This window comes from Papaver somniferum, chromosome 1 (assembly GCF_003573695.1).
Source record: "Papaver somniferum cultivar HN1 chromosome 1, ASM357369v1, whole genome shotgun sequence".
Classification (NCBI taxonomy): domain Eukaryota; kingdom Viridiplantae; phylum Streptophyta; class Magnoliopsida; order Ranunculales; family Papaveraceae; genus Papaver; species Papaver somniferum.
In genome coordinates this window covers 52,706,795-52,723,165 of record NC_039358.1, presented here as the reverse complement: position 1 = coordinate 52,723,165, position 16,371 = coordinate 52,706,795, and the positions used below count along the sequence as shown (strand labels likewise).

Sequence of the window (16,371 nt, the reverse complement as noted above, 5' to 3'; positions counted from 1 at the left end):
TAATGCAACGAGATATCATATTCTCAAGATCTAAAGAGGAGAGTGAGATAGCAAGAAAAATAATTAATTCGAAAAATAAATTGAGAAGCGCGAAAATGAAAAAAAAAAAGTTACGAAAACATAACTTTTTAGACAAGATAACCATTTACTTTCATAGTCAAACGAATCAGATGAGTTTTTTGCGGGATAACCGTTAATCCCGCCAAGTGTTGATATCTCAAGTTTGGTTGTCAAGCTTTGTTCCAAAATTGAAGTTGCTTGATTAGCTTACCAAAGCCAACTTGGTTAGGTTAGACTAGGAACATAGATATGTTGAGACGTATTAAAAAAAACGTAGACATAATCTTCCAGTTAGAGATTAATTTCTATCCTTGTTCTTAAAAATATTTATTCATTGAAAACTTAACTTGTGAAACATGTTACAATGATTTTAGTATTGGTAACCTAGACATTATACTATCATTAAAGTATCAAAATGAAAGATATACAATAGTTATCTCGACAACCCAAGTATATAGAGTTACGAAGAATAGTTTATCTATAAACTTTGTGTGTTCGACGTTTCACTAATTGGTAATTTTTTATTATTTAGCATATTGAACTTCTAGAAGAATCTGTATTTTAACAAATATCATAGAAAACAATTTCAGAAACATATACTGAAGTAGTTGATTCGAGAAACTTGTTTCGTAATAAAAAAGGGAATCATGAATGATTCCAGGAACTTATTCAAAGTGCGTAGTTCGCAAACTCAAAAATTAGTTCGTGATAATGAGTTTGTTTTAAAAAAAATCTAGGAACACACTCAAAATTTCCTAGTTCGTCAACCTATAGACCAGTTCTTGAACACACGAGCCAATTTATAAAGTGTACAACAACTTGAAATTGTATAGTTCGCGAGCCTAGAAAATCGGTTCGTGAACTCTTCTGCACTTTTGGAGTTCAAAAACATCAAGTTTTTGCATAACTCGTGAACTCAAAAATTCAGTTTGTGCATAATATTTCAACTTGATTTTTAAGGTTTATATTTATTCAGACATAGTTATTTGAACAATACATTGTTCTCAACCTCAAAAGTGATAAACCCATGATATTCATTGCTTGAATTCATATTTCGAGATCAAATAAATTACATTAGTTCTCAAAACTTCTTCTTTGTAATTCATCGTATAATAAAGTTGAACGACATTATCTTAAAAGATAAAATAGTAGAAAAAATGAGTAAATAAGATAAGCAATCTTCATATACCTTTGTTGATGAAGTTTTTCCAGATGTTTTCATTGTTCTTCAATATTCAAACACAAAAATTTGGTTATTTACGAATTGATTATTAAGTTCTCGAACTATGTATTTTTGGTTATGTTCCTGGTACATTCCCAATTTGCTACCATCCACAAACTGATTTATCAAACTCGTGAACCAGGCACTTTTGGGTATGTTTATGAACACATAAAATTTGCTCTTGTTCGCGAACTAATTTATCGGGTTCACGAACTATGCAGTTTTGAGCATGTTATTATACATTTTAAATATCTCATATTCAAAAACTGAATTTCTTAGTTCACGAACTTGTATGTTTTTAGGTGTTACTGAACTCCAATATTGTTTGATGGCTCACTTGGTTTATTGTGAGCTAACTTTTGTGCACGATGATTTAATCAATAAATATGCGTGGTGCACATTCTTCATTGTAACTCAATGCCAAATTCTCATATGTTTACATTGATTCCGTTGAAATTTTATTAGGATCAAAGTAATTCGTAAATGTGGAAACTAGTTCATGAACTTGCTTTGATAGCACAAAACGTTTTCTATAACCTTCAGAAATTATAAATAATCTAGAAACTCAATCATGACACGTTGTTACCTAGTTACGACTAGGGTTTCCCTCTAAAAGATATAGGTTTCTTCGTGGGACTAATTAGATTACAAATTTTATTTTAAAGGCCCGTCTCTAAAGATATAGGTTTCTTCGTTATCATCACTAAGGGATTCGTGAAGCCCGGTCAGACTATATTTTATTTGATTAATCCTTGATATATAGAATCTTATCTTGATAATTATAATTCTGATCTATTCTAAAGGCCCATCTCTTCTGCTGTACCACCCTTCAAGAACTGTTGATTGAGGAATAACATTAATAGAAATTACAAAGTGATCTTCGTCTTAATTGAGGAAAATCGATTAGGCTACATAACGTGAACATTCTAATTTATGTGGAGCATCTTTTAAAGGGATACGACTATCTTCTAATGATAATTAACATTATGCTAGATAAGATTTACAAGCGAGCAATTCCTAAATAGAATCAGTGTTTTGCTGGAAGTTTTATAAGTACATGAATACCACTTTAGTAGGGCGTCCCATCTAGTCCCAAATCTGGTAGTAGGTAATTGGTGTAACATCTTAAATTAGTGGACATTTAATTTGGACTAGGTTTCAGGATTTCTCCTGTAAGATTGCAGTTTCCTCTTTAAGTTATGGTGTCATGTGTTATTTCTTTTCTGCATTATATAATTGAAATATCATAAGTAGTACGTCAATCAATATATAATTTTCTTAACTCGAATAGTAGAAATTTTACAAGACAAGTTCCTGTTGAAATTCAGATCTTTAAAAATAGATCATACAAGACTTTATCTTGTTAAAGAATTTGGATCTTGAAAGGTTTAAGTGCGTACTAGGTTGACCTTGTAGATGTGTATCCTAACCGGATTCCTTGTTTAAGATCTTGATTACGGATTTGACTATATGACCATTGACTCGTGAAGGAGTTCCAATGTTAACGAGGTAGTCTAATAAAAGTTCGGGCAAGTTCTCCTTTTCCCGGCCATTGATCAAGAATCAAGTTCAATAAGTTGTTTGATTATTCATTTCTGCATATATGAAAATTGAAAACCCTAATCTACTTCCTAGGGCAGTTTTAATTTGAAGCTATCAAGCAAACTCTTCCCATCTCAAATAATGAGCACAAAATCGGTAAGGACTGAAATCTCAATATCTCGTCTCGCTTTTTACTCTCTTAGATTCTGACTTCATCTCACGTTTTCGATTTCTTTATGTTGCAACAGAATAGAGATAAGCAAAGATCCTCTTCGTCTTCCTTTCATCGCTCAGTGTATTCAGAGGTACATCGTTAGATGCTTCATTATAATCCCGTTTTTGTTGATTTCTAAAATTTATTCCCTGCTCTTAAATCATCCCGTTTCTCTATTGGTTGGTGTTGGCTTGAGTGATTGCTTCCGCTCGCTGTCAATGTATACATTTTGTTGATTTAGTCCCATTTTGTTTCACATTATGTCCTGTGTCTAGAAAGTGTTTGATTATAGGTCATTTTGTATGAGAAATTTTGTTAAGGTGGAACTAATATACTTGCCATGTAAATGCTAAAGAGTGAGGACTGAGATTGACATTTTGAGTTTGATACCGCACTAGTCAGATATGGGTCTTCTTCACCTACGATGATAGATTTGAACCTAGACATGTATAAAAGTCCCTCAGTTGGTAAGTATATAAAGATTGTCTGAGATGGGCCTTGCGATGACCTGCCTAAACACTTGCTCCACCCTAGGCTTATGAATTTTAAGGCATTTTAAGATGCAGTATCATGGATGCTTACATAATGCATATAGGTCATGTAGAATTTCAGTATAACGATTAACAATAGACAATGGGATATGAAAGTTCTTGTCCCCTAATTGCATTATTCTAATCCTATTTGGAACATACTCTAAATACCCTTACGTAGAATTTTGGTCTTGCCATGTCTGCCTGTCGTTTTTTCACCATCTAATTGTATTAATTTCTAAAAGAACATAATCACATGGCTTTTCATTTTTGGCAGGTAGAAGAGGTTGGATGGGAACATCTGGTGCATCTGAGTGAAGACCTTACATATATGACTTTTCGCATCTTGTAAGATGGCAAACGTGCAATTTTTGGTTTCCAATACTTGTGACCTTCTTCTTTTATTCTTTGCAATTGCTAATCTGAGAAACTTATTTGGGTTTATTTAATTTTGATTGCTAGAGACAAGAAAGGACAATCACATATATTTGAGATATATTTGCCTCAAAGTTATCCCAAATGCGCTCCTTCAATATCAGCGGTTAGTTTCCTTTTAAACTTTCACCAACTCTTTAATCTGTGTACTAAGAATGGCTTAACCTGGAATCCTGGATAGAAGGCCTGAATTTGAGAATTGTAGTTCCACTCAATTCGTTATCCGGGATTTCCTCTCTATTGTACAAAACTTATAATTTAGTGTGAGGGTAACGCCTATTTGGTGTGAAATATCTCAACATCACTGCATATTCTTCGTAGTTTAACTTTCATAACACAATTGATTTACTAAATACAGTTGCACATGGTTTTGGTAGTCTATGTTTTTTATCTAAATATTTTTCAATTTTTCTTCAGGACGTGCCATATGTTTGTGAGTTGAAATGGTCCATGACATCAAGATTAAAGGATGTTGTGTTCCAGTTGCGCGAGGTACTTCTAGATTTCTAACTCAAACATTAAAGTAAATTGCTCTATTATGATTTAAGTTTCATCAATTCCCTGTATCACTGCTTTGCATATGATTTCCTGATTTTTGTCTGTGCACACCACTTTCATTTGTACCCAGCATTTGGAAAAGCTTCAAGATTTTTTTCCGATCATGGATGACATTGATAAAAAACTCTGGGTTGTTGGTCCAATACAACCATCTCGTGCAACATCATTTCGTCAGATCAATTTAGGTGATCTTTTCTGTTAGACATTTTTGTGTTTATCCTTTTGCACTGTCCTTGAGGGTTTTCTAGTTGATTACTGTCATCTCTTATTTGTCTCAGGAAATGACTGTTTTATCGTGCTGGCCATAAATGTTTCTGACCCACGGTCCTTGCCTGAGTAAGAATTAATCTTGGGTCAGTTTCTTATGCTGCTTAAATTCTGTGGTTTCTATATTTATTCTTCGGTAATGTGATTGAGCTTCTGTAGGTGCCGTCTCTTAGGACCCGAGGCAATCACTGATAAGATGAGAAAGACATGGAGGAGAAATTGCAATAGATGGTATGATTCAAACTCAGATTTTGAGGTTTCTGGTCATTGAGTTATTGTAGTATATTACCATTTTTATGATTATCTTCCTTTTTTACGTCATTTTGCAATACTGAATTTCATTTAATTTTGACTTGCTATTTTCTGATGATGCAAATGCATGCATGAACCTATGGTACTCGTAGTAATATCATGTGAAGCCGAATGTTGAGTTAAATCTATTTTGCGTGAAATGAATGCCCATATTACCTTGTCTGAAACCTTTTTATGGTTATTTCCTGTTTCACCTGTGATGTTTCCTCGACTCATTTTTTGATAGATAAAAGTGAGTTAGTTTTATCTGTTTCCCATAGGACAAAGGACAAATCAATTGTCGAAAACCTGGAAAATGTAATGGAGACTTCGCTTCCTGGACCTCGTCAATCCACAATGGAGGATCAACTAGTTGAATGTGGCATATGCTATGCTCACTGTCTTCCAATCAGTAAGATAGAAACTTCACACTCTGAAACTTCTCTTCTTCTTTGTTAAATCGATAATGTTCTGTCGCACCTGTTTGTTTAATTTTTATTTCATTCTTTGTTATGGATGAAGATGATGAGCTTGGAGCTAAGAGTGGAAGTGGATCCGACTATACATGTGACAATAGCAGCTGCAGCAGAGCTTTTCATAGTGTTTGTCTGGGAGATTGGCTGCGTTCTATCACAACAACGAGGCAGTATGTTGCAATTATCTTTGATATTTGTGGTTTTTACGTCCATTGGTGTCATAAGTATAGTGATAGGGTTTAGCGTCTTAAGTGAGAGAAGGTAACCATGGGGTAAATCTATCACATGTTGAAATATGCCATCTCGAGATTGAACTTTATATCATATTTTCACTGAAACCCTCGGGCATATTGGCAGATTCGATAGTGTGCTCTCTCGAGTCCGGACTACCTGATGGAAATTATAAACATAAACAAGGGAAGTGTAAAGTGTAAACAAAAAGAAGATAAGATGTCCATGACCATTTTGCTATGCCCATTGTTCTGCATATAACTTCCTCTTTGCTGCAAGTCTTGCCCAATCTCGTCTACTATCACCGCTAGTGTCTTCAACGGAAACTTGTGATTGATTAGGCCTTTATTTTTTGGTCATGCTTACATGCATATCTCTGGATCTCTCACCATTGACTCTTGGGAGTTAGTGTTGAACATTCAGCAGAGGTGCAGAATTTGATCTACTCTATTTATAAAATTATAAGTGATACCTATTTAAATTGTTTTCCTACACTTATTGGATACGTTAACTGATTAATTTGATCGATCAAATTGCAGATCTTTTGATGTTTTGTTTGGGAATTGCCCCTACTGTTTGGGACCAGTTGCTGTAAAGGTTGACTCCAATGTATAGCTTGAGCCAAACATGACTGGAAAGCATTTACAGGTAAACATTGAATTCAAATCTGTTTTCACACTTTGTTGTTTAGATAAACATTTTTCTCATCGAACTATTAAAAGGTTCAAGCCGTTGGAGACGCAAACTACTGTCCTGCAAGTTGAGATAAAAATATATATCTGCCACAGTTGGGTATATTTATATCGTATTTTCATTATGCTATACAGTCCTAATCATAGCTGAAATTAGTAAGAATAGAGTGGTATTTTCTCTTTTGAAATTCTAGAGACCCCGTACAGCAAGCTATCATTTTCACAAACACTGAAACCTTTTATTCTTACATATAACGTACAGCTAACAGACAGAGACATTATTCTTTTTGCAAACTATTAACTGATAGTTTTCAGAAACTTAGATCTGTCCATATATGAATATAGGGTAGTCAATATGCATTTTAACGTTAGTGTGCTTGGCCCTGTGAGCACTTACGTTGACAGAAAGTTTGGAGGTCTAGATACATGTCTTGCATTCACTCTTAATTGAAGGTAAAATCAGTAACAATGGAGCAGATACTCTATTATTTTTTCTTAAAGTTTTAGAGACCCCATGAGTACAGAAAGTCATTATCACAAACAATGAAAACCCTTTATTCTTACAAATGATATATATACACCTACTCTCTTATTGTAGAACTGTCCTTGTACAAACTACTAATAGGTTGGTTTTAGAAACTTAGATTTACCAGCACATGAAAATATCGGTAGTTTTGAATCCCTACTTTATAGTGTGCATGGCTTATCTTTCAGATACACAGTCTTGGGTAAGAGGAAACTTATGGGAATTTTGATACCTTACCCTGCATTCAGTCTTAATCAAAGTTGAAATTGGTAAGAATAGAGTGAATATTCTTTCTCTTTCAAAATTTAAAGACCCCATAAATAGGGTAAGCTAGTATTATTTTCATAAATAATGGAAACCTTTTATTCTGCAATTAATTTTCACCTAACACACATAAATGTCCTTTTACAAACTATTAATAGGCAGGTTTCAGAAACTTAGATCACCCACACATGAAAACATAGGCAGTATTCATCTTCCTTCTATCATGAGCATGCATGGCTTATCTATCACACATTCGTAGTCGTATATGTAGATTGTAGAATAGAGGATACTTCTGGAAACTTAGATACCTGCCCTGCATTCTGGTGGTGGGACTGGGTACCGTACCTTATCTGTGCAATAATCATAGGTCATGTGGTTCGTTCGAACCCACCTATATTTTCTAGCTTGGTAAGAGTTTAGCTGTAGGTATTCAGGACCTTCCCACCAATTAGTAGGGTTTGAGGTGCAGCTTGCTGGACCTGGCATAGTGCAACCTTCGATATCAAAGTCTTTATAGTAGGCGTAAAAGGGTGCTTTAGACCAATCAATCTTTTCAATTCCACCTCTTGTGGCCCAGTCATCAGCTTCCCACAGTGTTGAGTAGACTCCCATTGGTTGGAACTTGGGATATGGTATTCCTTTTGCTTCGTTATTTTTGTAAACTCTGATTGGTACCTCGTCGACGTAGAAGCTGCAATATGTTATCCTCATTTTGTTATCAACTGTGAACTGATAATATTTCTTATAGGTAATAGATCACTTTAAAATCATAATCTTGAGACGAAGGAACTTTTTACAAAAATTATGGTTCGTGTACCCCATCTGTTTAGTGACAATAATTCATGGATGTGCATACATATTACCAGTCATGGTTTAGTGAACTTACACAACATGGTTATGGTTCCAGAGAATGGAATAAGTGTGGAAATCTGTAGCTGGATCAAACCAAAGGTTGATTCTCTGTTCTCTATCACCCTTTCCATGTGCATACACATTAGTTTGAACAGTGTATGGCTGACCAGTACGATTTCCCAAGAACTCAAAATCCAATTCATCACGGACAGTATCTGTGTCTGAGTTCATCTGTTTCACAAAATTAAACAATTTAGAGATATCAAATATTTAGGTTTAGAGGAAAAATAGAGCAACCCGATCCAGTGACTAACGTAGAAAGCAGTAACAGTTCCAGCAGAATCGCCAGGGATGAGCTTGATCTTCATGCTCACACGCCCGAACAGGTATTTGTTTTTGGAAGCAAAACCGCATCCTGTAATTGAAATATTAGCAAGTAACCAAATAAAGTTGTAGTGGACTGTACTTAACTCATGCGTATTTAAGAAGTTTTTGTCATCTTAGAGCAAGACTGCTACTGTTAGTACCTGAATTTTGGTCTAGTGTCAACTGAATAGCAGTTCCGCTACTAATTTGCTTGATATGGGAGTCAGACCAGGTCACATGAAAATCATTGAGAAATGTGGAGAAGCGAGCAGAGACGAGGACAGTGTAGAAGATAGAAAATGTCAGGAAATGCAAGACAAGTATAAAGCTTGTTTGCTTTAAGGATATGGGTTTGACGGCCATAGTTTTATGCATGAAATGAGTGAAAGAAGCAAGAAATATATACTGTAGGTAGGGAATGTACAAAACTTGGAATACTTAGTGGGAAGTTTGGTCTGAACTTATATAGAGCCTGGTAGCTGGTACTGCATTTAAATGAAAAACATCTCCATATAATATGACAGCATTGCTCATCATAATCTTCATACAGCTAATATCAAGCTAGTGAATGTCCCCTCAAAATTCTTTCGACAACTATTTTTTTTTATCTCCCGCCACATCTTTTAACGTCCACTTCTTTGTTTTGATTGGTTGAGGTTCAATAGTTATTATGTAAATCTACTATTACAAATGGCTGTAGTATGATCACATCAACATCACCATCATCTCTTCTGCAGTTGACATCTTGTTCAATTATTGGAGGTGGATGAAATGAATTTTACTTGCTTTACCTTTAGAAATGCAAGTGAAAAGAATAAGCGCCTTTTGGTTCATTTTTGTAATTACCTTATGTAAATGTCATTTTGGGTCAGTCTTATGCAGAGTTTTCCAGAAGAAATCGAGGAAAATATCCGTGCCCGGAGTTCCGGATTAAGGTCACCAAGTGCATGTGTTTAAGGAATGCTAGCTAGCATGCATCTTGGAACAATAGTGTAGTTCATCTTGCTATTTGCTACAAGTTCTAATGTTCTACTGTGTTGATCGGATTTGGGTATGTAGTTTTCTCTTAAAATCGTTAAAGCAGTAACATCATTACTGCTTTGAGTAGGTGGAAAATCATCAAATATACCCGTTGTTGTCACCTTTTTGAGAAGATTCATCTGCACAGGAAACAGACTAAAAAAGAAGACATATAGCCCTACCTTAAAGTGTACTCTTAATGGCATCCAATTAGCCAAGTGGTAAATAATGTGATACTGAAAGAATAAAGTAGATCTATTGATTATGATTATGCCGAGTTAAAAGATTTATTTATTACCTTGTTCAACTGCATTTCTAAAAGAAGAAGGTTTGATCGACATGTTCAAATTGATACTCTCTGGGATCCAATGCCAAAGATAAAATAAAAAATTACCAGTTTACAAAATCAGTCTTGTACTTGCAAAATCTGCCTATACTTCTTTAATAAAATGCAAAATCTGCTCAAATCGTATAGTTTTCGTTACAATACCAAAAACTATTCCGTCGACCCTACATCATAATGTCAATGCCTACTACCACGTGAACAGATATCATCTGACGAGGGTGAAATGGTGAAACCACGTCAGGCGCCACGCACCTAATGGTCCCGCAATTGAGGTGTGTAAATGACCAGCAGCGCCAATTAGCCGGACTGATATGCACAGTCAGGTACGGAGTTAGAAATTCTACATGTGGGGGCTAATCTAAAAGTAAAAATTTTAAGGGGGCGAAATAATAAATTTGTTTTACGATAATAAAATTTATAAGGGACTTCTAATAGATTTCAAAAGTTTTAGGGGAGGCGGGAGCCACCCCCGGCTCCTACATAGCTCCGTCCCTGTGCACAATGCCAATGTAATACATGGCCGATATCTGTCGGTTAAGGATACACACGTCTTTGAGAGCGACTCTATTTATTCTTCTATCCTGATCCTCTTAATTCTCTTTATTTGTCGGTCACTCTGGCCTTAAAAGTATGAATTATTTTCTTCTGCATTATTGTTTTGGGCTTAGCCACACCTCAGTTGTGATTAACCATGTGTTTCAGCTGCTATACCAAATTATCAACCCCTCTTTACCCCCAGTGCCAAAAACATTACAATGGTCGTCCAAATATTGTACGAACTAAATCAAACAAGAGATTTTCTTGATAATAAAAATCAAATGTAGGTCCCACGAGTCATATCATTTCAAAATAGGAATTTATTATAGAATTTGTTTTTACAGTACACCAATGGGCAATTGGTCTAGTGGTATGATTCTCGCTTAGGGTGCGAGAGGTCCCGAGTTCAATTCTCGGATTGCCCCTGACTTCAAATCTCGCGTTGCTCCAAATCCTTTTTTTTTAAAGGTTTTGTTCTGCACATGAATGCATGGAAGTGTTAAACCAATCAACTTACACAATGTCTTCAATAGTAAAACAATAATACATAATGATCAAATCAGACACATATATACATCACCAACCAGTAAAACATATCACTTACAGCCTGTTCGGTTCAAGTTTTCAATCCTAGGAATTCAAATCTATAATATCACTTAAACACCCTTGCTCTTTGAAATTCTAATGCCCAAACTAGTTTCGTTTCGAAAATTCAATTTTCAGGTTTCAGAAAATCAAATTTCAAACATAAGGTTTAATTTCTCCATGGAAACTCTAGCTCGAGCTAGTTTATTCTCTCCCATGAATCAGAAACAAAAAAAAAATACACATGATGATGGGAAAATCGGTAATTTATTATTTCGTTAGCTTTGGATTACCCGCAATTGGATTCTATTCCCCCCTATAATGGATGCAATCGAAAATCAAGTTTTGCGTAATTCAATTCCCTAGGAATTCGATTCCCGATTCTAAAATCGTGTTCGGTTCGGAAAATTAGACCCGTTACCCTGTAATCGAATTATTGGCCTCCCAATTCTCCCAACTCAACACGTTGTTAGGGTGCGAGAGGTCCCGAGTTCAATTTTCAAATTGCCCCCATTTTTTTTATTCATTGAGAAAAGTCCCGACTTCAAATCTCGTGTTGCTCTAAATCCTTTTTCTTTTATTTTGGTCTTTTTTTTTGTTCTGCCCATATATGCATGGAAACTTCAAATTATACAATGTTTCCAGTAAAACAATAATAAGGAATGATCAAATCAAACACATATACACCACCAACCAGTAAAACATAACACGCAACAATTGTAAGAAAAATACAATCACGGAACTAATCTTCACGCTCTCTTGTTGATGATTCTCATTTAAAACTTAGTAAGAGAACATTCCTTGGGAAAATTGTTTTAAAATATTCGGTTATCTTGGTAGTAGTCATAGATGAGGTGATATTTTCGAACCCATCTGAATAATCTCCTCTGACACCATGTTAAGCTATTAAACCTTTCTTTGCTCCACCAATTCGTATTACTATCTTCCCTACAAAACCTTGGATTTCCTTTCCAGACACAAGTATCAATCTTGTAGTTCATGAATGAAGTTGTGATAGAGCCTTGGACCAGTCGACCTTATCGTGTCCTCCACGAGTTTTTCAGCTTTCGCCATTCCATAAGCTGACTTTAAGGCTCATTGGTTGCCACCTCGGAGACGCAACTCCTTTGTCGACATGAATTTTGTAAACTAATGCATCAAGCAAGACATAATTTGAGATTAACCATGAGTAGCAATAAATTCTCCCGGCCCTTGCTCATTTCCTCTTTTTCCTCTTTGCAAGGAAGAAAGTTTTAAAGAAATCTTACCATGGGTAAACATATGTTTCCCTTTTCCTCATGTGTTAAATACGTGTTTTTTGAAAACTTACCCTAGCTTCAAAAAAGTTCTTTTCACAATTATTTGGAAGAACGAATAGATATGCACCCGCAAAACAGAAATATTATGAAAAATAGGCTTTTTTTTTTTACATAGAAGACAAATAAACAAATTAAGTTATGAAATAAATCTTAACTTTGGATAATAGTCACATAGGCAGATGTAAAATGAGCTGAAATATGTACTACTAATTAACAATTTCTTTCGAAGATATTTTTGATACTTATATACTCAGTAACGAGTATTTATCTGTAAAAGGAAAACTTAATATCATAAAAACAGTTATTGTGATGGTGTTGATCCCACGATAATTTATATTTTAAAGGTAGACGATAAGTTTAAATTGTCTTAGTTAAGACAATATGCTAACATATGAACAAAATAAAAATGTGCCTCATATGACAATAACAATTTCAGGTGTTCCATGCATAGGCGTTGCATGTCATCAAATATGTAATTTTCTCAATCGAAAACAAAAATTGATATTTTTGGGTATTAAATTCTTCATTAAAATGCTTGAACACCATATAAGCGACTTTATATCAGAAATAAGAAATGATATACATCATTAGATTGTGTTATTAGTAAGGATTTACGTACAGTGAAAAGTAACTTGAACTGCCAAGAAAAAATGACTGACTCACCCAAAAAATAAAAAATATTAGGAAGACTAACTAAATCACCATTAACTAAGGAATTATGTAACAGAAGCTCCTTCAACCAATTTAGAGTCTTCTTCGAGGCATTAGCTTCTACAGCTAGAGGGTTGGCTGCCCATCAAGCTCTTGCGCTACATTTCCTTTTGTTTCTTGTTTAGAGTTCAAAGGTAATATGATGACATAGCTTAATCAAAAGGTGATTTGGGCATTTGTGTTGCACTTGGTCACCCCTTATCCCCGACTTATATAGTATAATGTTCTTTGCGGACCTTCTATAATTTCAGCAACTCGTAAAATAGTTTTCTTGTCAAATTATCAATCTCCTTTGCTTGCATTCATTCACCAGTGCTAAAAAACATTACAATTTAAGTATCCAAATTTATATATGCAGCAAGATTGTCGGTATTAAAATCTGATGTATGGTCATCACAATAAAGGGAATTGATCTAGTGATATGATTCTCGCTTAGGGGGTGAGAGGTCCCGAATTCTCGGATTGCCCCAAAATTCTTTTTTCCATTAACATAAAATTTTGGTTTGTTAGATCCATAAACCAGAAGTTATAATAAAATAAAATTACTAAGTTAGATATATAAATAAAAATGTACGCATATATACGCATGGAAGTTAAACCCTCCAACTTATACAGTGAAAAGGCCGTCTAACAAGTAGACAAACCTGTAAATCTTGAAAGAATAATAGGGACTGATCAAGTCAAACACATGAAACACCAACAGATAAAAGCAAAACACACAACAATTGTAAGAAACACAAATTACACTCTTGTTCGTAAGATGACTCTCATTTAAAACTTAGTAAGAGAACATTCTTTGGGTAAACTATTCTTGAATCTTTGGTTATCTTGACAGTAGTCATAGATGAGGTGATATTTTCTAACCCATCTGAATAATCTCCTCTGATACCATGTTAAGCCATTAAATCTTTCTTTGTTCCACCAATTTGTATTACTATCTGCCCTACAAAACCGTGGATTTCCTTTCCAGACACAAGCATCAATCTTGTAGTTTCTGAAAGAAGCTATGAATGGACCTTTGGACCAATCTACCTTATCGTGTCCACCACGAGTTGCCCAGCTTTCACCATTCCATAAACTGACTTTAAGGCTCATTGGTTGCCACCGCGGAAATGCAACTCCTTTGTCAGCATGATTTTTGTAAACTCTGATTGGCACCCTGTCCACCAGAAACCTACAGAGAAATTTGAGAACATTTGGTAGAAGTTAGTTCCATCAAATATAATTCATTGTTGCTTATATGTGGTACCGCTCTATAATGTGGTACTAGTCAGTAGTGGCAGAACCAAAAATTAGCTCAGAGGGGGGCTGGAAACAAATTTTAGAAATATGTAGAACTTAAGTGGACTAAATGTTAAAAATTAGGTGGACTAAATACAAAATAAAAGATTAAACTAAGGATATTTATATGGATAAAATCAGGGGCATACCCAAGATTTTGTGTTGGGTAGGGCTATATTCTCAAGGTTGTGTTGGTGGCTGAAGGTCGCAAATTTTTTTAGCTCGTATATCAAGAGAGTTCGGCTGTATATTCATAATGACGTTCACAAACTTTTCGAGTTGAACATCAATTAAATTTTCACGACAAATTCTAAGAAAATATCAATCAAATCAATACATTTCTAATATTGTAAACTTTTGACGGAGGCAAACTAAGAAAACTAAAATTTTAGTTAATTCTAGTGTTTATTAGTCGGTGATCTTGATAACCAGTGGGCTAATATAATTGAGTTGCTGGGCTTAGTTCAAAAATCACCCAAATAAGTAGAAATCTATTTTGAGACAGACCAAATTTTTTTGAGGCATACTCGAACCTATCTTTTGTCTAGGTTCGGCTGATAACTCAGAGGTTCGGCTGATAACTTTTAGTTGAACGTATGCTTCAAAACATTTTGGTCTGCCTGAAAAAATTTCTAGCCAAAATAAGGGACGGGCACTCACTTAGCCCCTTGCTAGGCCCGTATAAACTTGTCATTATTTACTTACACAATTTGGTGAAGGTTCCATAGGATTGAGTATGTGTGGAAGTCTTTTGTTGGATCAAACCACAAATATATTCTCTCTTCCCTGTCATCAAACCCATCTGCGAAAACGTTCGTTTGAAGGATATACGGCTTCCCACTAACATTACCCATGAATTCAAAATCTATCTCGTCTCGATTAGGTTGGTCCGACGTTAGCTGCATGTCAAATGGTAACCATATATCAACTACCTTTTCACATAAAGTAATAACCTCAAAAAAGAACGGCCGGGTAACTGAAATGAAACAAGATTAAGGTGAAGTACGTACGTAGTAACCGATGACAGTGCCAGCGGAATGGCCAGGAACAAGTTTGATTTGCATGTCGATTTGCCCAAACAAGAACATGTCATTAGAAGCGAAACCAGCACCTGACAAAAACATTGAAATTTTTAATATCGAATTAAGAAGATAAATGTACATAGAGGATATATTATATTGATTTGTCTTCCTCTTGTAGTTTTAATCTGGTACCTGATTGTTGATCGAGCCTTAAACTCCTCTCATGCCCGTCCGAAGACGTGTTTACATGATCAGGAGACCATGTTACGAAGAAATCCTTATTGAAATCCCCTACGGATACAAGAGAAGAGAATGCAACATGAAATGCATTTAGTACAAGGCAAATGAATACAATTGTTTTCATCATGTTCAATATTTTGTTTAGAATATGAACTTAAGATGAGAAGAAGAAGATTGGAGATTGTACTATATAGTGGTTTCATTTCGATGAGAGTAATGAAATTGCCAAGAGAATGAAGCAAGGAAGTCTTGTTGAAAGAAGAATACCTTTAGCAAGAAGCAATGAAATGCTGTGCATATTTTAAAGATAAACAACAATATTGTCCTGTGGCCAAGATAATTCGTCTAGCTGCAATCCGACGGACCTGATGGCTCCAAAACTTGCTTGCGTAACAGTATGTTGTCGATACAAGTGGATAAATTTTTCTATGATATACATTAAAAAGCATTAGATACCTAGCTTTGTGTGTGCCTTGGGCTTTCTCTCTTTAAGAGACTTTTCTGTTGGCAGCAGAAAGTTTTCTACAGACTACAGATTTGGTGTTTCTTTCTCCACTACTCTTTGTTTCTTCTTTCTTATTTAGGTATAGAATACTTCATCTGTCAAGTTTCCTCTGATTATTGTCTATTGGCTGTAACCTGTGTAAATGGGCGATTCTGATACAGACTATAGAGTCACATTCCACCGATCAGGTTTTAAGTCCTGTACTTTCTCTCTAATTTATGTCAGATTGGCTTCTTCTGATCTAACACTCACAGTATCAATTCATGTTGCCAAGGGGAA

At 35.1% G+C, this 16,371-nt stretch overlaps 3 protein-coding genes and 1 non-coding gene across 5 annotated transcripts; 2 read left to right on the top strand and 2 right to left on the bottom strand.

Annotated features, from left to right (window-relative positions):
* Positions 1–2,663: 2,663 nt before the first annotated feature.
* LOC113286812 (E3 ubiquitin-protein ligase FANCL-like) lies at positions 2,664–9,849 on the top strand. Of its 2 annotated transcripts, none has more exons than XM_026535446.1 (12): positions 2,664–2,980; positions 3,073–3,129; positions 3,846–3,916; positions 4,031–4,109; positions 4,421–4,495; positions 4,632–4,746; positions 4,840–4,897; positions 4,988–5,059; positions 5,401–5,531; positions 5,642–5,765; positions 6,366–6,474; positions 9,409–9,849. In XM_026535446.1, the coding sequence occupies exons 1-11, from the start codon at positions 2,966–2,968 to the stop codon at positions 6,439–6,441; spliced, it is 873 nt and encodes a 290-aa protein (XP_026391231.1). In that variant the 5' UTR covers positions 2,664–2,965; the 3' UTR covers positions 6,442–6,474; positions 9,409–9,849. The 2 variants fall into 2 exon arrangements, with proteins under 2 accessions (XP_026391231.1, XP_026391225.1); XM_026535440.1 differs by having other exon boundaries at positions 2,665–2,980; positions 9,399–9,849.
* On the bottom strand, positions 7,330–9,110 carry LOC113286806 (probable xyloglucan endotransglucosylase/hydrolase protein 6). Its single transcript, XM_026535427.1, has 4 exons — positions 8,688–9,110; positions 8,475–8,575; positions 8,195–8,391; positions 7,330–7,999 (listed from the first exon to the last, which is right to left on the bottom strand). The coding sequence occupies exons 1-4, from the start codon at positions 8,899–8,901 to the stop codon at positions 7,609–7,611; spliced, it is 903 nt and encodes a 300-aa protein (XP_026391212.1). The 5' UTR covers positions 8,902–9,110; the 3' UTR covers positions 7,330–7,608.
* A 933-nt stretch (positions 9,850–10,782) lies between the features above and the next one.
* On the top strand, positions 10,783–10,854 carry TRNAP-AGG. Its single transcript has one exon. It is a non-coding gene; the product is annotated as a tRNA-Pro (tRNA).
* Positions 10,855–13,603: 2,749 nt separating this feature from the next.
* Positions 13,604–15,742, bottom strand: LOC113286797 (probable xyloglucan endotransglucosylase/hydrolase protein 10). Its single transcript, XM_026535415.1, has 4 exons — positions 15,540–15,742; positions 15,336–15,436; positions 15,031–15,224; positions 13,604–14,218 (listed from the first exon to the last, which is right to left on the bottom strand). Exons 1-4 carry the CDS (start codon positions 15,712–15,714, stop codon positions 13,816–13,818), a joined length of 873 nt encoding a protein of 290 aa, XP_026391200.1. The 5' UTR covers positions 15,715–15,742; the 3' UTR covers positions 13,604–13,815.
* Between the last annotated feature and the right edge of the window lie 629 nt (positions 15,743–16,371).